Genomic DNA, 24,625 nt, shown 5'->3' on the forward strand with positions numbered 1-24,625 from the left:
AAAAAAAAAAAGCGAAACTAGATATATATTTTTTTTTTTGTGCATTACGCTGAAGCTCTAATGCGATGTACTCGCGTACGATTGTCAGTCGTAGCCGGAGAAAATGTCTTTCCTCCCCTTAGGCCTTTTATCTTTTCTCACCGTAAGAATGCTTATCTTTGAAGAAGAGACGGTGCATTCGATGCGGTATGACAGCAGCACGCGCTTTTCTTTCTTTCTTTCTTTTTTTGGCGCGAAATCATCAAATGGCCCATTGAGCGAAAAAAATGCGCCTCCATTCCACTCTGTGTAAGTGAATGTACAGCGAAACTGTCGACGGCGTTAGACAAGCACCACCACAAGTGAGGTACGTCATGCGCGCGCGAACGTGTGCGGAAGTGCAGCATACATACATGCTCATTCCCCTAGACCCTCCCCCAAGCGCAGTGCCTTATTGAACTAAGTCATTTTTTTTTCAAAGTGAATTGCGCCAGAAAATTCATATAGTACGACTTACACACAAGCTGCAGACATGATAGCTTAAGATTGTAAATCGGAAAAACAAGAATAACGTAATCGCATCACATGACATCATCAGGCGACATCATCACTTGACGATGACCTCATCGCGCAGCGCGTAACGTTTGACGTGATGTCATCACGCGACGTTCGAGGTGATGACGCAATCACGTTTCGTAATCGGGTCAAACGGGACGTCACCGCTTGGCCAAATGGATTTTGGTACCATGGGTCATATAATGATTTCGTATTTATAAAGAATACCCCCCCCCCCCCCCCCCCTCGCAGCAGTTGTATGTAGTGGCGGTTTTCCACAGCTTCGTTGGGCATCCACTTTCGCAGGACCGGGGTGGCGAATCGTTTCATTTTCTCTTTTCGTTCAAGAATGTTTTTTGGTCTCTCTTACCTGAGTTCTTGTCCAATTCCTCGCATTGGGTGGACGCAACTCTCCCCCCCCCCCCTTTTTTTTTTTCTTTCTTTACCGCGGTTGTTTTCCCGTTGCCATTTGTCGTGCAAGTTGTCTTTTGACATCATGATGTTCGAATTCTCAAACCATAACAACGAAACAGATCAAATGCTGGTCTTCACTAGGGGTGGAAGAAAATGCTGCGGTACGTTGCAGCAAATCAGTTCAGAGCCGAAGGAATCGCTGAAGTCTGCTGTCCTTTTGTTCTTTTTTTTTATCCCAACGATAATCAGTTGTCACCTGTGCAAAGAAAGGGATGCATTCAAGTAAAAGAGGCTGGTCATGGCTTACGTCACATCTGCATCCAGGACAGCCGAGCACACGGGTACCATGGCGTCACCAGTGTGAAGGATTAACGCACTTCGTGGTCCTTTCTTTCTCTAACATCCTTTATTTGCCCCCGTCGAATAACAGTGTGTAGTGAGTGTATATAGCATCTCTGTACGCTCCGCGAAGAAAGAGATCGTCAGAGTTTCCACGCTCGTCGGTCGCCTGCGCTCCCAAGGGTCACCCGCACCGCGCTGATGAGCAGGCCCAGCACATCGCAGACACTGGAGCGAGACTGATCGTCCCCGTTCTGATCTGAAATCTATAGGAGCTTAACGTCGTAATAAATGCACACTGCTTATGGTTCACGGTGTCTACCAGAGCGTTATACATAACAGGGGAAGATGATCGTGAATTGTACATAGTTAGGCTTAGCTTAGGCGCACGTACGTTTGCGCAGTTTAAGCCGAAGGCGCAAGAACAGAGAAGCGAGGGTTGTGTGCTTTTTTTTCCCTCTTTTGTTTATCAATAAATTACCGTCACATTCCGAGTCATCGCCCACTTACAGAGATCATTCATCTCCTTTATCTGCGGAGAATACCATTTTCGTGAAGTAGACTGAGAGATTGCCCATTCCTGAACATTGAAGCTGCTGCATTCACTGGGTTATACGGAAATTTGGCTGTTGTTTACCTGTGCACACCCCACGTGAATGCATGCATACGGTAAATGCGAGCTGGATGGGCCAGTGGCATTCGCAAATGACTCTGCATAAGCAGCGCTTGAAAAACCGTGAGTTCTCCGAAGCAAGCTGTAGTACTCTCCGATATGACCACGCATCACGAAAATTCCTCGGTGAAACGATATATAGTTACGAAGCAAGGGACATGACTGTTAGTCAAGTGTTAGTCATGCCCTGTATTACTCTCTGTTCAGTTCATTAACTGTTTGTGCTGAGACCATTAAGTGTTTGTGCTGAGACGCCGAGACACCACCAAACTCCACTTTCTCGTGCGATTTATAGGCGTTGTTGGGGTGGGCGATGACTCGGGAATATGCGGTAGTATTGTTTTGTAAGGGAGCAGTAATTAATATGGAAAAATGTTTGAGGCTGCATTCCTTTAACTGATGGTGGAACTGATGATGGAAGATTTAGTATTAAACGCGAAGGTACGCCGTAATCATGCGAAAGAAGAAGAAAGCGTGATAAATGCGGAATCGAGTGCGACCGTGCAGTGAATCACCAGTGGCTTAGAATAATTGCGGGAACGCGTCGATGTTCGTGTGTACGCATGCACCGAAGTGTGCCTTCGAGCGGGTCTTCGGGAATGAATCGCTCCTGATAGGAAAACGCTGTACAGGTCGGCGTGAAAAACAGCACGCGCGACTCGTACATACTGTGTGTGGCAGTTCAGAGAAAGTTGTACTATGCTGATTTAAAAAAATGCTACTTCTTGCCCATTGCGACGTCCTATATAATTCAACTGCCCTTGGGAAACGTGGAACTCCATTTGTGGGCCATCGAAAACAGCAAGACGAACGCCTAGAACGCAGTGTACTTTCTGTAAATGCACTGCTTTAGGACAACGTGTTATCCTGGTTGAGGGCGCTTGTCTTAACGCTGTTTCCATTTAAAATGCAAAATTATAGTTCGGAATGCTTCCTTGCCGCCCAGTTTTTATCGTTATCTTATGCTACATTCTGCTCATCCAGGCTCCACGCAACTTCATGCACTCGTGGAGATGTCACGTTGAGAGCGGATTCCTCGCTCGGCACGCGCCCGGTGCGTTTCCCCTGCTTGAGAGTATGCCCGCTGCTCAAAACGGAGCAGGACACACATGGCTCGGTATTGAGAGCTCGGGATCGACGAATATTGCACCCAGTCAAATTTCTGATGTGGTTCTGTCATCTGTCTTTTCTTTTTTTTCCCTATACCCAAGAACGTAGCATAGCTTTAATGCTATGACGTGCTGAAAAGCGGATGCCCGCGTTAATTCGAGACTGTCATTATCCCTGCCGGTTCAATCCACCACTGAAGACAAATCGAAACTTCACCATCAGACTATTACCACTAGCTGCCTATAGTTTCCTCCCATGCAGAACCAGTTTCACGGTGCCCTCTGGCGCAAATAGCGACTACACCCGTGGTAGTTTCATTCTCAACACCTTTGTTCCTTTAGCAGCTCTTCACCAGTAACAACAGTTCCCAGCGAGTACGCCGGTTAGTTTCGTATCGTTAAAATACACGTCGACTCTAAATTGCGATACTATTTATATATAGTCAACCGTCTAGAAGCAGCTTATAGGGCAACGAGATACAGGAGGTACGCCTTTCACAGGCTGCGCCTGACTGTCAAGTCTTCTTCGGAGCAATTATGCTGGGCCCGACTCCAACCCAAACCACGTAGATAACACGAAGCCTTTGAGCTTTCAATCGTGCCGTCACGCAAGTGAACCGACAACTCGTACAGACTGATCACGCGATGCTTGACAAACTGTAAGCGTCAGTCGACGTGTGCGACGTTGCGCTTAAAAGCACGCAGACGGTGTCACTGTCGCCCCAGCGCGGCGCGGTGACCGAATGAACATGACAGCCTTGGAAGAGGACTCAACGCGGACGTGTCTTCAGAAGTCCTGAAGAGCGTGGAGACTCCGACGGCGGAGCACTGGCCTAAGGCACACCGACTGCACCGAGGTCCGCGGCGGCCGCGCCTGCATATCGGAGGGTGGTCGACACTGGCCCAACGTGAAAGAAAAAGAAATTAATACGTTGAGCTCGCTACTATGCCACCTACAACCAGACCCCTGATTTAGGGTTTCTTTGAACGGGCAGTTTCGAGTCGGCGCAGCTGACACGCGAAGCAGGACATGCCGCCCGTTCTGTCATTGTCTCAGCTGTCTCCTTGTCACCGCAAGGTCCTGTGTCTGAGCAGCGTCCCTTATATACTCGCTCAATCGCTCCTAGTGCGCCCTTGTAGATACCAAAACTTTTCCGGTAGTACAACTCGAGGTAAACGAGCCTGACTATTTATGGCTGATACTTGTCTTGATCACAGCAAACCTCAATACTGAAGGGGCTACGACATGTGAGAGTGGCCGGCCTGAAAGCAACGAAAGACTTTCCTTCCGTTGGTAGCAAAGGAATCTGAGTCAACGGAAACAAGCTATCTACCGGTTGATGTGCTTCTGCACCCTGTTCAACGGCCGTGACGCAGGCACTGGACGTCTTTCGAGAAACGCGCGGCAACATCCCCGCTACGCGTGGCTGCATTCTCTATGTGGACCATGAGATGACCTCCTTGTAACACGCCCTTCCAATACGCTGGCACTGCTGCCAAGTGACGCCACACCGCTGATCCCAACACGGCTCCGCCGACTGCCGGCACAAAGCTGGCCGTACGTGTTTGCGGATAACCGCTGCTGTTTCAACAAACCTGCAGCTTCGGAGACGTTGCCATTTAGACGGTGTACGTTCGTTGAGAGATCTCTCTCCGGGCGTCGTAGCCAAGAAGTACGCAGAGACAGAGAGGGAGGAGCAGACAGAAAGCTCAAAGGAAGCTTGCTCCGTCATGTAGTGCTTTTCTTTCATCATAGAAGTTACTACGTTGAACAGCCAGCAACAATTAGCGCAGCTTCGTAAATCGTTTATCGGCGCAGTCGACTCTGGCAGTTCATTTTCTTTCTTTTCTTTCCTGCAGTGAAAGTTTGGGCGAACGAATGCGGCGATTGAAATAGCTCCAGGAGAATGCAAACATTAACATGCGTTGGAACAGTGTATGCAGCGCCGAACCTGACAAATCTTTCTATCTGTATTTCTCTTTGGATGAGTGTCCTGGGAATAGGCAATAAGCCTTCCATTTAAAATAATATCCGAGGCTTGTGGAAAACCTGCTGTCTTATGGAGCGTAGTGACAACACTCGTTTCGCCCTGTGCTGTCGCACGCTGTGAGCCATCAGTATTAGGCTACACAGGATGTCTTGGCAAATACTACGCGATTCCGGCTCTTATACAACACTAGCTCTTATATAATGCCTTCCAGCGGCTACGTCGGCGCACTACTGGTACTTTCGCGGTACCTCCCTTCAGCATAAAAGCGTGGCAAGCCACTACGTCCTGCTTCTTGAGTGAAGAACCACCTCGACCGGCTCGGCAATTTTGCCTCTTTGACTTTATATCCGTTCAGTGACGCGTAGTCTGACCACCGTGACAACATGCACGACGGAGCGCGCCAAATGTGAGCGTACGATGCCGCTCCTTCCTCCCTCCTAAGCGGCATGGCACTGGCGCGGTATGGCCGCCGCGGCCTCGGCTGCACGACACTCAATACTGAACTCGGGTGGACGACTCTGTGGGAAGACTACGGGAAGAGATTGCCTATGTACAGACACCAGGGGGTTGGGAGGGGAGGCCCCTCTTTGGCACGTTCTCGTCACGAGGCAGCCTCGGGCGCTGCCAGCCAGCAGGCGTCGTTATCGTCGCCTTGGTTTCGTTGTGCGCGTCCGCTGGACCCCGCGGGCAGCTCCGGGCCGTGCGTCCGGTCCTCGGTGTCTTGTCTCGGCCGCTGCTTCACAGTGGCGGCTCTTGTTGAGCGGGGGCCGCGGGGTTACTTTGAAGGGTCGTCGCAGGCCTCTCGCCGTGCTGTCGTCGGGGGGCCGCGACTGGCCTCGGGGACCTCCGTCGCGAAGGGGAGGCCTTCGCGCGGAGGTCCTCCTCTCGTGGCAATCAAGCCTCCGTTGGTCGGAGGAAGCCGGCGTCTAGTTTACGTCTGGCACGCGCCTATGGCGTGCGCCGGCTCGCAGCGCCCTCAGCGGCGATCCCAGCAGACTCGGGAAGCCCGCCATCTTGGAACGCAGCTGACTGCGCAGCGAAGTCCGGCGACGGTCCGGTGAATCCGGCTGGAGCAAAGGCGCTCGGTCCTGGAGCACGATCTTGGGCGACGACGCGCTGACAAGCAGGTCGGAGGAACCAGGCGCCACGCGGCAGAAGGCCGCTTCGAGCAGCGCCTCGGACTCTTCCTTCTCCGGGATCGGTAGCAGCAGCGTGGGGCGCCGCACGTGCATGTCGCGGAACCTCTCGAAGCGCGACGGCGGCCGCGGCTTGGGCGGCGGCGGCCTCACCGTGAGCGGCAGTGACGTCGGCGCCGTGCCGCCGCCCGCCGGGCTCACTCGGTACTGGCCACCGCGGCGGCTGCGTACCTCGGCAGGAGGAGGGGCCAGCACCACGCTGGACAACGCTGCCGGGCACAGCGCCGTGTTGTTCGCCGTCGTCGATGGCGCCGTTGGCGAAGACGGTGACCTGACCGGCGGCGGAGGTTGCAGCCTAGGTGGAGCTGGCCGGTCCGGTGACGTCTTGGTCGGCGCGGGAGTGGAGCGTTCTTTCGGTGATCCGACCGGACTCTTCGTCTTCGCGGCGGCGGGTGTCTTCGGTGGCGGCGTCATCGACTCGGCCACTTCTTTCTCTGGCGTCCCGATCGGAGTTTCGGGAACCGGGGTCCTCGGGCTCCGCGCCGGCAAAGGCGGTGGCGGGCAGGCGGTCTTCGGTGGCTGCGTTGGTGGCGAACGAACGGGGGGCGGCGGGTGCACGACGGCCCGAGTGAGTCCGCTGCGGCGCCCTCTGGGCACCTCGGGAGCGTCCTCGGGGCTCGCGGGGCAGCTCGACGTTGGGCTCGAGGCCCCCGAACTGGTCGGTTGCGGCGAGGAGATGCGGCGGCCGATGGAGATGCTGGTGCTCGAGGAGGCCGCCTCGGGCGACGCTAGCGCGGAAGTGCCGGCACTGGAGGAGCTCCGGTGCCTGTGGAAGCGGCACGCTTCGGCACTGTGCCGGTAGTGGCTGGCGGGAAGAGGCTCTACGGGGACGCGCAGGTCCTGCGGCCAGGGGTTGGCCGGCCGGGTCTGTCCCAGCGCTTCGCAAGGTGCCAGCAGAGCCCGTGCTCCCGGCGTGACAGGTGTAGCGTGGCCGTGCGACGAGTGCTTGAGGCGCACGATCTTGGTGCGGCAAATGACGCAGCGCAGGGGCAGCACGCGCTGCGACACGGCCACCTGGATGGTCTTGACGAAGCACTTGCGGCAAACGACGCGGTGGCCACACGGGAATGTCTGCATGCTCGCCTTGGCCGTCACGCAGACCACGCACTGGAACAGGAAATGAAACACGGTTGGACACGCTGTTGCAGATACGTTCGCAAGACATCCTGCGTGTCTGAAAAGGGCATACATGTTCGCTAGTTTGACTGGTCGGTCCCGTGGTTAGCAGTATTGCGCAGCTACTACTTTTTCAGGCTATTTTCGCTTGTTTGTTTCACGCAACTAGCTGACATGGGTTCTTAAATTGATACCTTGTAGCGCAAAAACTCGAAATAAAATATAATTTCGAGTTCTTGCGCTACAAAGTATCATGTTAAGCAAACACCAACTAGCACACGAAGAAGTTATTCTGAAATGACATGGGTTCTTCTGGCGTGTTCGGACTTAAGTCTTCTACTCTCACTTCAACAAAACGTATTTCTCTTTTTCTGTCTCTCTTTATAAGTTTCTTTGTCGCTTAACACTGATCCCTATATTGTATATTTCTAGAGAAAACTGTCGTTTCTCTGTAGAGTGCGCAGCGTATGCCCGTGCAAACTTCCTCATCGCCCGTTCTCTGTCTCTATTCTATGAACCTAGAAGCTATTTCTCTGGCTAATTTTTCATTTCATCATGGAGGAGTCCACCGGCGATTCGATCGACTGTTTAAGTCGGTGACGAAACGGGCGAAATACGTTAAAGCTTGTGCTAGACTTACCTCTTCTTCTTGGCTCGTAGCCAGCTCCGGCTCATGCTCTTCCAGCTTCGTGAGCAGCTTGTCCTGCGAAAGGATAACAAAGTTACATTTATAAGAAAACGTGTTTGCAGCATCAAGCTTTTATGAGGACCGAGCAAGCCTAGTATCAGCCGCATAGTGTAACAATTGCCTTCATACATCCCTTGCTCCATCTCCCCTGTGTTCCTTAGCGAGGACTTTGAAAAAGTTCTGATACATATTTTCGATGTTGTGGAAGCTCTACCACACGATTCTCGCGGTATAACGGTGACACTGGGCGAATATGAACGCTCGCAATCCCTTGCAGGGTGTTTTAATATTATACTGAAGTTGGTTTCAAAATGAAGGACTTGGTGTCATCGACATTATCGGGACATCTTGACACAGAGCAAAATATACTGACGTAGTAATAAGGCTATTATGTTAGTCGTAAAATATAAACGAACGTGCTACGCGCGTTTCTTTCGGCGGCGCTCACGTATGTCAGCGGCAACGATAGCAGTAATGGAGTGGGCCAGTGTATCACGCGTGGGTGCTATTTTGACGTACTATTCTGGATATGGTTAAATTCCGCCACATTATCAAATTCTGTAATGGCGCCATTTTGAATCCGAGAGAGAGGCCGTAGCAGCCCTCTCGATCAATCAGAACAGACAAGATGGCGGAATTGAATAATGTCCAGAATATTACCCCCTGAACCTTGTCGAATTCCACCACATTGCTGAATTCACCATATTGTGAGCTCTTATTGGCCCAGAGGGCTGCTACCGGGTCCCTCTGATTGGCTGAAAATGCCGCCATTACAGAATTTGACAATATGGCGGAACTTGACGATGTACATAATAGCACTCCATAACGTGAAGACGAACAAAACGACGAACAAAAATTTTAAATTTGGCAGATACACTTAAGACTGCTTCCGTGTGGGAATGCGAAGGCATTATAGCGTTTGTATAGACTTCGGAAGGTAATACACGCGCTCATTTCATACACTCATGACATGGCGCCGCCTCCTCCCCATTGGTTGCACCGTGACGTGCCCAATGACGCACGCACTAGGCCACACCTTTAGTCAGCCAGATGGCTGTGACGTGACGCGCGCAACGACGTGCGCATTAGGCACACCTTTAGTCAGCCATAAACGTGGAACCGCTGTGGCTTCGGGACGCGTGCACGTCTCACACCCCGGAGTTGCGGGTTCGATTCCCACCCAGACCGAAATGTGCGAAATTTTCCTTACAAAGCCATTTACTTTGTTTACAGGAACCTCCTGAGAAATTTGACGTCAATCCAAGCATTTCTTGACGTTTTTTCGTACTTTTTTCTTTTTTTTTTTTTTTTTTTTTTGCTGTTTGCGTTGTTGGCCATTTTTGGTACCATCTTTCGGTCACGCCGACGCCGAAGGATTTTCGCGTAATTGGGCATATAATGTTTTCGCATTAAAAAAAGTTAGCGTAGCTTGTCCTGGAAGCGCAATGCTAAAGAGACAGCGGAGCTGATGGACACCTAGCTCCTGGCTCCTGGCCCAAAAGCCAGAATCCTGGCTTGGCCAGGATTCTGGCCATTTGGGCTAGGCTAAGCACTACCAAGTCATCCCCAGCATTTCCAGGAATTTATTGATTATTTGTCGATTATCGATTACCTATTGATGGGCTATCAATTGACTATCGATGACTAAGCTGAAGTAGTCCCAACCATGCTTATCGAGACTTAGCCAGGTTCAGCTTCGATAGTTCAGAGGGGTATGTTTCATTGCGCTTGGACGCTTTCTGCACTGCCGCCAGGAACGGCCCACATTTTTAGATTTAGCAGAACCATTACGCCCGACTTAAACAGCTCTGCTGTTAAAAGGTAAAATATTTATGGTATTCTGACGCTTGGTTGTATACTTTATGTTTAGAAGGTTCGTATTTGAATTTAACGCGAAAACAGAACATGGAAATATTATGTCGGTAGTCCTTTGAAAACACTGACGTATGAATCAGGAGGATATTTGTTTGGTGAGAGATCACACACGCCGGTGAACTTCACAAATTGGGCTCTAATGTTTTGTTATCCACGACCCACCGATTGCATTTTCAACTTATGACTTTAAGCGAGATGCTGTAGCTAAAAAGCAAATGTGGTAAATTGTCGAGGTACGCCCACTTTGTACGAATCCTGATACCTATATACCATCGATTTCGAGATATTCGTCCCAGAATTCTGCCACGAAGTGCACTAGCGTTTCAAATAGGATTGTCTAGCACGACGTATTGGAGGACTTTCCGTGAAAATGCGCGGAACGCCAATACACTCGCTGCAAATTTGCGTATCTGTCAGCAAACTTACAGTGGAAATTCACTGGCGATTGACAGGGTGTGCCTAACAAGTGGGCATGTCGCGGACTTTTATTTTATTTAGGCTTTTATTTTTCTTCGCTATTCGGCTCTTCATTGCTGTGCAGCTTTTGAAAACTTAGCCATACCTATCAATTTTGCATGCCCAGAGAGTTCATGCCTGTAGTTTCTCCCTGTCTCTGTCTTTTCATCCTTTTCTTTCTCGTACACAATGTGATGGCAATGTGTCACGTCACGCTCTGTAGCTTGTCTATATAGGCGCACAAAAAAAAAAGAAAAAGAAATTGTAAAGGACTGGCTGCAGTCGCTAAGCGAGAATGTCGCAACGTCGGCCTAACTTCAGGAGTAGCGTACGGATATAGAAATAGGAGCCAAATAAGAAACTGCTGAAAATGGAAACGAAATAAGACATACTGGAAAGGAAGAAAAGGCCATAAATAAGATGAACTCGCATGAAGTGTAGGACGTTGATTAAGATGAAGTGTAGGACGTCGATTACAGCGCTACATTAAAATCCGCGGCCTTCAGTCTATTAGTCAGCCGATTAAGCACCAGTGTAGATTTCCACGCGTACGGTCGAAGCCAAACGCAGTTTACAACGTCTCGAATAATATATACCATATTGTCCTGTGAAAGAGACGACGACGGCAGTCGATGGATGCCGAACAAATTATGGCAAACAGATGAAGAAGCTTGCCAACTGAAAAAAATATTATGGGGTATTACGTGCCCAAACCACGATCTGCTTATGAGGCACGCCGTATAGTGGGGGACTCCGGAATAATTTGGACCGCCTGGGGTTCTTTAACGTTAACCTAAATCTAAGTACACGGCTGTTTTCTCATTTCGCCCCCATCGAAATGCGGCCGCCGTCAACTATGCTGCATGATCTGTTTCAGAGAGTTGAAATTTGGGCTTGTTGGTAAAACATTCTGATTGAAACGGCACTCTGTCTATCTGCTTCTCTCGTTCCTGCTTGTCGCAGCTGCCGCGCTGTTTCAATCAGAGGTCTCTTAAACAGGGTATTGTCGATGTAGCTTCTGTTTCTCAGCTTCCCAGTGCTGTCAAATGTTTTACTACAATGAATTACTACTTTGGCTACTTCTCGAAATGTAAGTGATTTTTTTTTATCTACAGCTTGCGATATTGATGTGGATGCTCTTGGCTAATTCAAAATTACGTTAACTTTGTGTTCTGTAACAATTCGTGCAATCATACTTTACCCCCTGCGTTTCATTAATGCGTGATCCACCACGACTTCTGCAATTAGCTAGGGCTTGTTTTCGCATGTGAACATTCATAACGATGGTTACGCTGTGATTACCTTGCGCTTACATACAGACAGCATAGTTTGTAAATTTGCATGCAAGCCGACGGCGCATCCTGCTGTATGTCACCGGGGGCAGAGACCTCTCTAAGCTAGTCATCGAAATTGACTTTTTTTCTGTGCTTCTGACATCGTGTAATGATGTTTAAAAAGCAGAATTGAATTGAACTGGAATAGGCTCAAGACACGCCACTGGCTGCCTGTTCATAGTGATTACTTCTACACCTCCTACCGTTCATGTGCTACAAAAGTAACCAAATAAATAAAAATAAAGAGATGACGCAAAGACAAAGAAAAATGTCGGCGGCAATCAGAACATCAACGACGGGCCTACAGCAAATTACCGAGACTTGCAAAGTACCTTGATTCCCTCAACTGCAAGCAAGATTTTAGATGCACGTGCTTGGATCGTTGTGTTTAGATGCGCCCAAACGATTAACTGCATTTAAACAAACTAATCGTGATGAACGCAATAATTGATAAATCGAAAACATAACTGACCAATCGCCTAACACTAGTAGCAAGTGCTCTCAGCCCAGCTGCTTTCGTTCAGTCCTTTACCAATCGCCTAACACTAGTAGCAAGTGCTCTCAGCCCAGCTGCTTTCTTTCAGTCGTTTACCAATCGCCTAACACTAGTAGCAAGAGCTCTCAGCCCAGCTGCTTTCGTTCAGTCGTCTGCGCCTGGGTCGTGCTCGGATTTGCCTTGTTGACTTGTGCGGCCGCTGTACACCTTGCAAGGCTGTTTGCCGAGCTGCCCAACATTTCCAGCCTATCGTTCAGCTCTTACGAATTGCACACGGGACGCTTTACGAAGATTGCTTCCATAGCAACGCGACGTCACTGTGGTCGCGCTATAGGAAGCTCTCCCGATAATCGACCCGCGGATGTCGTTTGGCGGCTACAACGTACTCTCTTGCTGGGCCCAATTGATTGTGGGGTGCGATACCATGGTCTTGACGACCACGTTTCGGTGGATAGAAACGCAAAGGCCGCATTGAGGCGCGCGCACGTTCGAGGACTCGACGGTGTTGAAAATTAGCCGGGGCGTGCTGCTCCGGGGCTGTAGCCTTCGAGCACGTAGAGTGGCGTCACGTGGTTGTCTGACGAGAACCGTCGTTTATCATTATAGAACGTGGCCGTATATATGTACGTATAGCTCTCACGCTGCGGGTCACGCGTGTTGTTGTGCCGCAGCTTCACCGATTACTCACTCGCACAGTCGGGAGTTCCCCGGGCACCGGTCGATGATGAGTCAAGCGAGTCGGTTCCGAGTCGAGCTGAGTCGTTCGCAGGCTTTCCAGAGTGCTCACTCACTGCTCCATGCATGCAGATACCCTTTGACTAACCTTTTCTTCTGTTAACGAGATAGCGTTAAGGGCCCCGCGTCGCAGAAAGTCCGGCGTCGGCGTCGGCGTGGGTGCGGGCGCGCCGGCGTCGTTGGCGGAAATATTCATCCCGAACCACCCCGACCGCACAGGCCCTCCGTCCGCGTGGCGCAGAGGCGTTAGTGAACTAATTGAATTTCTCAAAGTAAAATCCGTCAGAAAAATCGTAAAGTACGACTTAACCACAACCTACAGATGTGCTAGTGTCGGATTGTAATTTGAATATACGAGAAAACATAATTATCTTACGCCGAAACTCAAACCTCTTTTCCAGAATTTCTCCAATTCATACAGTGGCGCACCGTGGTAAATTCCTTCCAAAAACACCATCCAGATGGCGCTCGCCTCCTCTGCAGCCGCGCGCGGAGGCGAAGTTGGGCAAAAAAAAAACTGCAGTTGCCAGAAGTCTGATAAGCAGCCAGGGACCTTTAATGCTATCGCGTTCCACTCGTGAAGCTTAAGCGTCCTTCAATTTTTTTTTCTCCCATGTCTGAGCCTCTGTGGCGATGCCGTCCGAACACGGCGCGTCGGCTCGCTACGACCCTCGTCGGGTACGCTTCGGCGGCTACAGTGCGCTATTGATGTACAGCCGGCCACAAAAGTCTACGGTACACAGAATTCAATGAAGAAAAAAAAAAACTGAATTCACGTATATACTCAGGGGAGCGATTCATACTTGGTGAAGTACACCAGGGAATTTTCCCAAAGTTATGTAACTCATCGTATATATTTGCATTGCATATACTTGCATTGCATTGCATATATTTGTCGACAAATTTGGGCCAGGTTTTGACGGTACAGCTGCCACCAGAAATGTCGCGTTTTGTTATTCTAAATGCTGTATTGCTGTTAGAAATTCTACTCAAAACCGCCGAATAGTCATGTTCAGAAAGTGGATTGACACAAATATTGTCATATTAAGAATGTGCTTTAAAGGTAGCGATGTGCGACTAAAGGAACTTTCGGGCATAATTGAGCGCTAATGTTGGGACAACAGAAGATTTGTCCGAATCCAGTATGTACACGTACCATGTGATCATTCTTAGTGACGACTAATTAGAAAAAATAATCTATTTAGCAGACATGCAGCGCAATTCTGTCACGCAAGATGGATTAGTTGAAGAGCTGTACGTGAAATAGCGGTGAGACGTTAGCTATATTAACAAACCTTCAATAAATAACATCATAATTATTTACTTTACGGCACATGTCTCCATTGCGGTATTGAGGCTAAATTTTAATGATGTCCTATCAATTTATCAAAATTCCTGCGCTTAGCATGCCCAGTTTAGAAAAGTACGTCGTCAAAATCTGTGGCAAAGCGCACTGATATTTCAGTTTTAACACTAGTCAGCAAAAAAACGCACCTTTTAGCGTGTCACGCACACACAGACGCGCCCACAGCAAATGGCGTATTTTTGCAACAATAAACATGCCCGCGCATACAAATGTCGATGACATACGCACGTACAGCAAATGGCGTGTATTTCATATCAACAAATAAATGCACACACGTCATTGCCGTTGCCTCTGTGCTCGCTTTACAGTCTGCATGTTGTGGCGCTGCCATCGGTGCGGAAAGTTCCACTGCAGCTTGCATTTTGGCCCTGCATGCCTGCATAGCTCTCGGCTGCAACGGCCGCGCCAGCGCAGTAAGCGAATCACTGCGCGCTTCTTTCGACTCTCTCTTGTTATTTCTTGCGGTCTCCGCGGCCTTCACGGCTCCTTCTTCTCGATGAGCACGGGGCTCGCACTCCCGGTCTCCTCCAGAGAGAGTGAAACGCACCGCGTCATCGCTAGAAGGAAAAGGGAGAGTCCGGATCCGCGCACCATCAACCGAGAGCGCGCGAGAGAGTTTACCCGCGTCCTCGGTGGCAGCGAGCACGCGGCAGCTTGTCCTGCAGCGGCGGCGGCGGCAGCCGCCCTCTCGAGCTCCTATTCCACGGGGCCAAAGCCGAGCCCGGGCTTCGCTATTGATTCCCCCGCGGGGGAGGGGTGTGACGTCAAACGGCGGCGGGTCGCGAGCCCCCCTTGCCACCTCGCCCGCTTCTGGGTCCTGCTGCTTTGCCTCTGATCGAAGGCCAGCGATGCTCGCTCCTCCTGTGCCTATGTGGGCCCTCTCTCCGTATGTTCGACTGGTGACCCTTGACAGAAGCGCCACCTGTCGACTAGAGCGGCGGAGTTGAGTGGCGCCCACCGCCGAGTCTTCCGACCGCAAAATAACAACGCCACGAAAAAAAAATGCACCTCCGGCGGAGTTATCTTTCCGCCATTGCGACGCAAATATGAGAGGTGCAGCGTCGTCCTTGCATATCCCATTTCCAAGGTCTCTGACGGGACCCCCTCTTTCCCGCCTGGCTGGTATGAACCGCGGATAACTTAAAAAACGAAAACAACAGCGTGGGTTACTCGAATGAAATACGATTGCCGTTTTGCGACGTTCTGGAATGATAGACTAGTTTACAGTCATAGTAAGACAGATCGATGTGGGATCCGAAAAAAACGTTAATTCTCTGCGATAATTTCTTTCAGTGTCGTTTCCACTCGTGCCATAACAGATCTTGTCCGGAAGATTGTCCACAAGATTCAAGTATCATCAATACAAAAGCTAGAGAATGTTTAAATGTTGCAGAATTGAAACGGAAGTTGAATTAAGGATGCTTAGAATCAAATGGAAAATTTTTGAGAGTATATGGGCTATTCAAAGCGGAAAATGAAACATATAATTCATTACAAAAAAAAACAGTATATGTTCTAAATTTAACTTATGTAACCTCATAAAATCCAAATGATAGTCCTGCAAGACCGGGATAACTTTCCTGCCAAAGCGCTCAGGAGTGGAGGTGCTGAAGGATGTTAACAGAGGGACGGTTACTTGCACTTTGACATGCGGAGCATATCTTTGGGAGTTCTTTTCCATGCGCTAAGAGAATCATCGACGACAGGGTAAAAAAATTGAGCGGCTTTTTAAATTCCTCACAAGCTGAACAATATGAGGATGACACTGGTCCAACCCTGCGTTAATAAAAATTATATTTAAAAATGCTATGCGACATCGTAAGGAGCGGTAAGAAACAATTGGCGCGTATATTCATTCCTAACTTGATTGCGAACAGCGTCCGTCAGGAATATTTTTTCCATTGCTATTCGTACGCAGCCGTTTCTTCGGTCATATTTTTGCCTAATAGTACTCGCTGTTTATCGTTTTTAGTAATACAGTACTGATGCATTTTTATTCTATTGCCTAGTACTGTATAAAACATGTTTTATAAGGCCTGCGAAGGTTTCCTTGCATGATGTTGCATGATGTCCTTGCATGATCTCTACTGCATGATGTTTTTCTGCGATGCCAATATTTTTTTTTTTTTTTTGCTTTCACCTCATATTTCGCCAAACAGGAAAAATACCCTCCTATGTATGCACTCAGCTCCTATTATTACAACCAATTCACTATTAACGAGTACAGTTATTTCTAGATCGTATTTATTTACCTCGGCTATGGTTCGTACAATAAACCGGTTGCTTCTGCGCTGCCACAGTCCTGCAGACGCACCCGAGGCCTGTCAAGCTACGGGAAGCAGCCTTTAACCCAGGATCTCCTCTAGAATTATTTTTTTTTCTGGAAGAAGCAATGTTATTAAATTTTATATGATTTTGCTAGACTTGTAGCGTAGCGATAACTATTTCGAGACTTTGTGTTTGTCATGACTTACTTTTCTTGTACACAATGTGTTGTCCTCTATATTTACTAATTTACTTATTTTATTTTAGGGGGAGTGGGGGACAAAAGTTAACTACACACATAGCGAGAAAACTCTTCCATTATCCTTACAAATGGCGCAATGCGTTGCACTTCAGCAGGTATAGAATATACTCGCGAGAAAGCGTCTATATTTGCAGGCATTTACAAGATATAAGCGGTCACGGAGACAAAATATAAACCAAGATGGCGTCGTAGTCTTGGGGACCTCTTTGTAGTAACTTCGCGCTCACCCAACCACCATTTTAAAACGTTTTCGTCGCCTTCATTCCCGTGACAACAGATTGTAATCAATCCATTTTCTGACCAATTCCTCATAGTGGGTACTAGAAATATTTTTAATGGACAACAACAACAACACTTCGTGGGCGGACGCACGGACCCTGTACTCACTAGGGCACGACATGGAGGCCTGAAACAATATTTTAGCATGTAAAGATAAGGCAAGCAAGCTTAACAAATGTGGCGTGTTGCGTCCGGCTGCAACATGTCGTAACTTCATTTTCACCAGACCTGATATAACACGAAATTAGCGAGAAACATTTTCTTCGCGACAACAAGCTCTGGTTACGAAAAGTCTACCTTCTCCGCGTTCAACAACGCACCGTGATTGAGTTCATAGTGGATATTTCAGCCAGCGGCTGATAGATCCAGGGGGGCGGCAATAATGCTACGTCACTGAAGCAGCAAAATGCATCTCCTAATATAAAGCAGCAAAAAAAAAAAAAAACACGCAATAGTCGAAGGGCCTGCAAGCGCTTCAAAGTAGCGCCGGCGGGCAGTGCTTCCCAAGCGGTAGGACGAAACTGATGTAATAAAATAGAAAATATGAACGTGATTAGCATCGCTGTCCCCGCTTGCCATTGTCCCGTTCAAAACGTACGCGGGCGGTCAATAACACCACCGAGTTAATGCAAGGCCCGAACACTCGAACAGATGACACCGCGAAAGTTTGAACCGACGTTTCTACTGCCGAGCACGGCGCAGCCAATCCGCGAAAACGATAGGCTTCGACGCTGACGCGGTGCACTGTTCCGAGAATGCGTAGACTGTCTGTCGTACGTCTCACTTGCGAGACGTGGTGGTTGCGAGCGCACAAGCATGTTACTGTCAGGCTTAATTGTTCCAAGTTACCGTTATGAACGTCAAGCCTTGTGTCATATAACATAAGGCGTTGCCGAGGCTTCCGTTTGAAGCAGCTTAGAGTGAGATCAGACGGGAGGGGTGAAAGAGAGAAAGCAAAAATAGCATAGGGAGGTTAGTCAGACGAATGGGGAATGTTAAACTTTCGTCGGACCATCATTACTTGAGGGGATGCGTGGCTCAGAAGAAGCACTTTGCTCATTTTGTGCGGCGCGCAAGCAAGCAAACGAACGAACGAACGAACGAACGAACGAACGAACGAACGAACGAACGAACGAACGAACGAACGAACGAACGAACGAACGAACGAACGAACGAACGAACGAACGAACGAACGAACGAACGAACGAACGAACGAACGAACGAACGAACGAACGAACGAACGAACGAACGAACGAACGAACGAACGAACGAACGAACGAACGAACGAACGAACGAACGAACGAACGAACGAACGAACGAACGAACGAACGAACGAACGAACGAACGAACGAACGAACGAACGAACGAACGAACGAACGAACGAACGAACGAACGAACGAACGAACGAACGAACGAACGAACGAACGAACGAACGAACGAACGAACGAACGAACGAACGAACGAACGAACGAACGAACGAACGAACGAACGAACGAACGAACGAACGAACGAACGAACGAACGAACGAACGAACGAACGAACGAACGAACGAACGAACGAACGAACGGACGGACGGACGGACGGACGGACGGACAGACGGACGGACGGACGGACGAACGGAAGAATTAATTAATTATTTATTAATTAATTAACAAGGAAGAAATGAAACGGGCTAGAGGTTTGCACGTGCTCACAAAACGAACCCTTTCCGGCTTTCAATTTGTGTCATACGCTCTCGCGCTGCGCATCGACGTTCACACGCGAGGCCAATTAACCGCAATTAGGAATCAGTCTATAGTCAAGAAACTACGAGACAAAAAAAAAAAAAAAACTATAGCAACAGTGATGCTACTCAATGCAGGACAAAGAAACTGGTAGGCTGGAAACGTGGCATGAAGGATGGCGCAACAGCGGACGAGAGGCGTGCGGTGAATAAGTGGCTGATAAGGGCGTAAATGCTGTGCGTTGAGACATGTGCACTTTGCGTGCACGACGAACGATAAGTGGCACGAATGGAGAACTGTCCACGTTAGCTATAGACGGTGACGAGTGAGAGATAACTTCTTTCTCTGTCGTCGACGCGGAGAAAAAAAAAAGTAAAAACAAAAAAAGAACCTGCGTTGCATGCACGCTAAACAGTTTGTTGTGTGGTGACTTGGACAAAACTGCACGCGCACGAGCATATTAAGTTCTGAAAGCCTGTGCCCGGTCTTCCAGTGTTGGTGGTACAGGCGCATTAGTATTCAGTCCTATATAACATAAACATTTCTTATAATTTGTAGTAAAATAATGGTTGCGGGACATGAAGCGGTGAAAAGACATCTATTAATAAGCGGTTAGTCTGCGGGCGTTCATGCCAAATTCAAGGGTGTCTGGTCGTTTGAATACTAATGAAGTGCTTCCCTGAACGTGTAAACGCCCCTTAATACAATGGACAGGTCGGGCCTGTTCTGCATTTGCATAAACCAGCTTTATTGTGTGGTTAAGTTAAATATGCAAAAAAAGAAAGGAAAAAAAGAAAGAGAAAAAGAAAGAAAGAGATAAAGAAAGAATAAAAAAAGATAAAAGCAGAGTATACTTATAGCAAAACCTCGCAATAAGCGATAGATGTTTTGAGGGAAGTGCTTCATTCGACTATTTTATTCAAGGTAATGCTTAGTGCTCCTTAAATGTATGTGTGTATGTGTGTTTCCTAAAAGAAGTGTTCATACGAGGACGACAATTTGTTATCAGCCTTGTAGAAGAGTGCGACTGTGGGCGAAGCTCTAGGCGGAAACAGCGACGTTCATGGCAAAAGGGATCCCTTAAGGTGGACATTTTGGGCGAGTTGGTACGAATTCATTATGAATTGACGGTAACGTAACGGGCAATGACGATGAAGACGACACGACAAGCGCTTAAGCAAGGTTGACGTTTGCGTGAGCTGACACGCTCGTGGTTTCGTTTCCGTCCCTGTCTGTCAATTCATAAAGTGAGTAACGCGTGTTGAATACAGAAAAGTCAGCACGATAAGAGAAAGAAATATGCGGACGTATATACCCAAAGCACATTTTGTAATCTATATGAAGTTAAGCTTTCGTGAAGCGCTTTTAACTACATGTTATAAAACTGTTCATCTTCTGCAAGGTGCAGCATAGCTATTTCTTTGAAAGATGGCAAGACGCGGAAAACCCCCCAGCGTGCTACTGACGTGATTCACGCGATCACTGGTTATACTGTCCCCGGGTGCGGAGAACTTTTCATCACACCCATCTCCGGGGTCAGCCAAGTTCCCTATTGCGCCATCTCTAGAAATGGCCCACCCACTTTACTCGGCTAGCAGCCGACCGTGCAGACGAGCCAGAACCCGGGAAAGAAGGCACATAAAGTTCCGTTTTATTAAAAAAGATCTATGCATGACTCTGCCATCGCAAACACCAGAGACCAGCGAAACTGGGGGAAGCCTAGTAAAGTAGTGGCAAACCGCACACCTATAGTCTAACTTTTGCTTGGCTGCCCCTATCTCCATAAGTCTCTGATATTTGCGATAGCAGAGCCACGCATAATTTTTTTGACATACCAGTACAGATTGAGCGTGCTAAGATTTCTTTGCCTACGCGAACTCTCGGCTTCCCTCAATCTAAACTTGGTATCTTCTCTTCTGCGACGCTTCATTTCAGCTTCCCTATAGCTCTTGCTTCAGGATCGGATCTATGTCGACGCTTCTGTTCACGATCAATGTCTCGACGGTGCTCCAGTCGAGCGGCTTCTTCGTCGGGAGTCCTGACGATACTCTGATGCGCGTAGAAATCTTCTCTCTTGTCTAGCGCGCATCTGAAATTACGTGATGTGCCGCGAGAAGGTCAGTTCTGATACCGTGCACAGGAAGTGCCCAAGTAGCACCGATCTCGTCGGAAAGTAGCGTAGCCAGCAGATAAGAACTGCGCACAAAACACCAAACACTCAGAAATGTTGAAGTGAGGTCCATTCGGTGTAGCATTGGTAAGGATAAAACAGCGGACGGAGAGCAACGCGAAACAACAACGCACAACACAGCTCTCGTGTTGTTTCGTCCTGCTGTACGTCCTGTACGTCGCGCAATTTTATATCCTTGACTAAAAAAAAAAAAAAAAATCTCGGAGGCACAATAATCCGCATTAGACTAAAATACATGAAGAAATCACAAAAGAGGCGAGAAGTCACATGAACAGTTTACAGTCGAATAACGTAGCTACAGTCTCTGTGACTTGAAGACAACTCTGGGTCAAAGGCGGATGCTTGGTCCATAGAATCAAGCATTAACATAGCCGGTATAAACCGAAAGTGGAGTTCTCAGCACAATAATTTCCCCGTGTCCTTTCTCTTAATATCTGCGGCAGGACGCGAAGTCACATGCCTCGAAAATACAAAGCGCAATAATAATAATGGTGCCTTTCGGCCGTCTCTGTCGTGGATGGAGAGCAAAAGGATGTATAAAGGAAGTTAAGCAGAGGTAGTTCTGGTAGGCTGTTCAGGGAAGAAAGAGAAGTGGGGGGCGGGGGTAGGATTCTGTAAGTGTCTACCTAGTGCACATATCATGATTAGTTGGAGGCGTCTCTCTCCTTCTGACGCATACCACAGCCCAGCCAATCAGAACTTCAGCAGCAGACAAAATAGACATGCTCGCTAGCTTGACACTTACAGAATACCCCCCCCTCCCTCTTCTCTACCCTCCCACTCGAGGAGGAGGGAAAATGGAACAGAAAGATAGAGGAGCACAGAGGACATAAAGAGCGCACACAGTCCAGCGGCAGTAAGATGAGTTCTCTAAGCCTATTACGCAGGCCAGAAGACCAATGCAGTTCGAAGTTGGCACCGTGTGTTGTCGTTCCTATGTCTGTCCCTGTGTCCTTACGTCTCGACTCTGTTACCCGAAGACCTCAGCAACTTGCGCAGCGTAGATAAGAGCCTTCAGCGCAGAGTTACTTTGGGAGCACTGGCATTGGACTTTCTGGTTTTCATAATGGATGATTGTTCAGTATGTCAAGTACTGCGCATATCACTTGCATCTCAGTACTACAGCGTGGAAAGACACAGAGCAAAAAGTCAGGGGAAGAAAGGAACGCTCAGGTTCAGTGACCGCGACAGCTCCTTTACTTTGATCGCGCAAATGAATAACAATTATGAAGTCATAGAAACTAGCTAGAACGTGAAAATAGAACAACTATCGTAATTGTTTAAAATAAACAGTGCTTAAGAGAATAATCACAACTTGATGTGATCATACTTGACATACTTCGCTTTAAAAAATTAGGGGGTTTTACCTGCCAAACCCACGATCTGATTATGAGGCACGCCGTAGTGGGGGACTCCGGAAATTTGGACCACCTGGAGTTCTTTAGCGTGTACCTAAATCTAAGTACACGGGTGTTTTCGCATTTCGCGTACTTCGCTTTCTAACACTTCGCCAAGTCAAAATGCAGTTACCTCAGTAATCGATAGCCAATATTCGGGAGGTACACCTGCTGCTGTAAAGACCTCGTGCTACGAGCACGTTTTCTCACTATCTCCGGTTTTTCTGCCGGTATAAGAGAGCTGTTTTAGTTTAAATGCAGGTCGTGTTACCGCTGCGACTTAGTTGCACTGCAATATAGGCTTGTTGCTTTTCTAAAGCGTGTAAGATGTCTCGAAGAATGTCAAAATTGAAAGATATTAGCTTCACGCGGAAACTTCAGCCATTTCAACTCGATTACTGCATAAATTGCCGTAAATTGGAACAAGAAAACACAAGAAGACGTCTCGGAATTACATTTTCTTCGTTAGAAACGCGGCCTCTTGCGTGGGCCGATCTTCTGTAATTGTTTCGCACTTTTAATATTTCAGTCTGAGAAGATTTTACTTAAAAGGCATGTGCTGTCGGTGTTTTGTTTCATGACATTTGTTTGTGGGCTGTCATTCTGAAAATAACTTTGTCAAAAATGTAAGACAAAGTGTGAGCAACTTTAATACTAAAAGAAGTATTTAGTGTCTACGGAGGGCCTCACGTTTCCGTGCTCACGTTGGTTTCGACGGGAATTCAGGGCGCAGGCTCCTTTCCCAAGCGCATCAGCCCTGAAGAAAGCCGAACGCCAGGCCGGGGCACGCTTGTACCCATTTGAACCAGTGGGTGCCCGGCGGCGGTGGGAATCGAACCCATAGCCTCCCGCAGCCGAGGTGGTTGTAGTTCGGAAAATGATTTTTCGCCAAACGATGGTCGGCGCCGACACCTGATTTTTTGTGACACGGGGCCCTTAACGGTTAAAATCTTGCACCGACGGTGCCACGTCGTGCAAATGGGAGGCTGCCCTAAGCAGCCCCGATCTTGAAGCACAGCTATGGGCTGTCCACCGGGCCCGCGGCGCAGCAGAGAGGCTCGGCCTTTCTGTACCGACGTGGAAGCGGCCCGCCACGTGCTGACGCGCGTTCCGAGGGACCGTAATAAAGTTTTATCATGCTATACCATACCACTTCTAAAAAAAGAAAAAAACGAAAAAAAAACGTATGTTCATCGCTCAGCCCCGGATAGAAACATGATCACTCCGCCACCGACTTAAATTTCTCACAAGTGCGACCACCCATTAAATAATAAATTAAATCGTCGCGTGCACTTCTGTCTACAAGAAATAATTCTTTCTCCTCACTATCAGTCAGATTATGGGATTCACAGCCCATTGATGTCACACAGTTAAGCCAGGTTTGATGACACAATTCTCGAATAATCTTTTAGATTATTGGCACTTTGGTTGCAAGACGCCCATTTCCGAACCAGTTAAGTTATTTTTCAGTCACAGTGCCATGTACGCTAACTCCCGTCATGTTATTTGACTCTATTAAGGTTTGCACGCTTTCTTCTTCTTATTTTTTCTTTGTTTCTTTTTTTATTTTTTATTTCAGCCTGCTGTGTAGCTTAAGTGGTACTTGCTGATTGGAAACTATTCGCTTGATGTCCTCTTGGTTTATATATAGGTACGCTAATAAATGGGGAAATTAAGTAAAAGTGACAGCCACGAATACGTTTCACCTAACCAGGGAATTATGTTGGCACTAGTTCGAACTGCTACAAGCAACATCTGAGTTTTTACAAAAAAAAAGAAAGAAATCAAGGAACGCGCACTCAATTACATGATAAAAGTTCTTACATTCGCAATGTCTTTTTATTTAATAAATTACAGAATCAAATGACACCACGGAAAAATGAGAGAGTCGTTTCTTGCTCGCTGAAAACGATCGTGACTCTATATTTGTTTTCTTGTGAACATTAAGGCCTGCTTTTTAACATTCGTTTCCATGGCATGTTTATTTTTGTTTCTCCTTTGTCTTACGCAATTTAAAAAAAAGCACCATTCAGTTCTTCTTCGCACCATATTTCGAGCTTCCCTTCCATTACCAATAGCACCTCGAGCACTAAGTTATTATCCGGAAACAACTCTAAAGCGTGCTTTGCCACAATATGAGCTTTTATGCGGAGAAGCTTACTCTCCAAAAAGAGAAACATAAAAA

At 48.0% G+C, this 24,625-nt stretch overlaps 1 protein-coding gene across 8 annotated transcripts in view; it reads right to left on the minus strand.

Moving 5' to 3' along the window:
• The window catches only part of LOC119442000 (nascent polypeptide-associated complex subunit alpha, muscle-specific form), a 91,329-nt gene that overhangs the window by 36,043 nt on the left and 30,661 nt on the right, over nucleotides 1-24,625 (minus strand). Inside the window, exons 2-3 of one of the 8 annotated variants that reach the window (XR_007465640.1) lie at nucleotides 8,013-8,075; nucleotides 1,925-7,363 (exon numbers count right to left, since the gene is read on the minus strand). The exons of 1 other annotated variant lie outside the window; for it this stretch is intronic. Coding sequence is in view for 3 of the 7 variants with exons in the window: in XM_037706696.2 (XP_037562624.1) it covers nucleotides 5,987-7,363; nucleotides 8,013-8,075 (1,440 nt within the window). In the remaining 4 variants the exon portion in view is untranslated. Of the gene's footprint in view, nucleotides 1-1,340; nucleotides 7,364-8,012; nucleotides 8,076-24,625 lie in introns of those variants that run through there. 6 more of the 8 variants (XR_007465642.1, XR_007465643.1, XR_007465641.1 and 3 more) reach the window with 6 other exon arrangements.

Source organism: Dermacentor silvarum, chromosome 2, assembly GCF_013339745.2.
Source record: "Dermacentor silvarum isolate Dsil-2018 chromosome 2, BIME_Dsil_1.4, whole genome shotgun sequence".
Lineage (NCBI taxonomy): Eukaryota > Metazoa > Arthropoda > Arachnida > Ixodida > Ixodidae > Dermacentor > Dermacentor silvarum.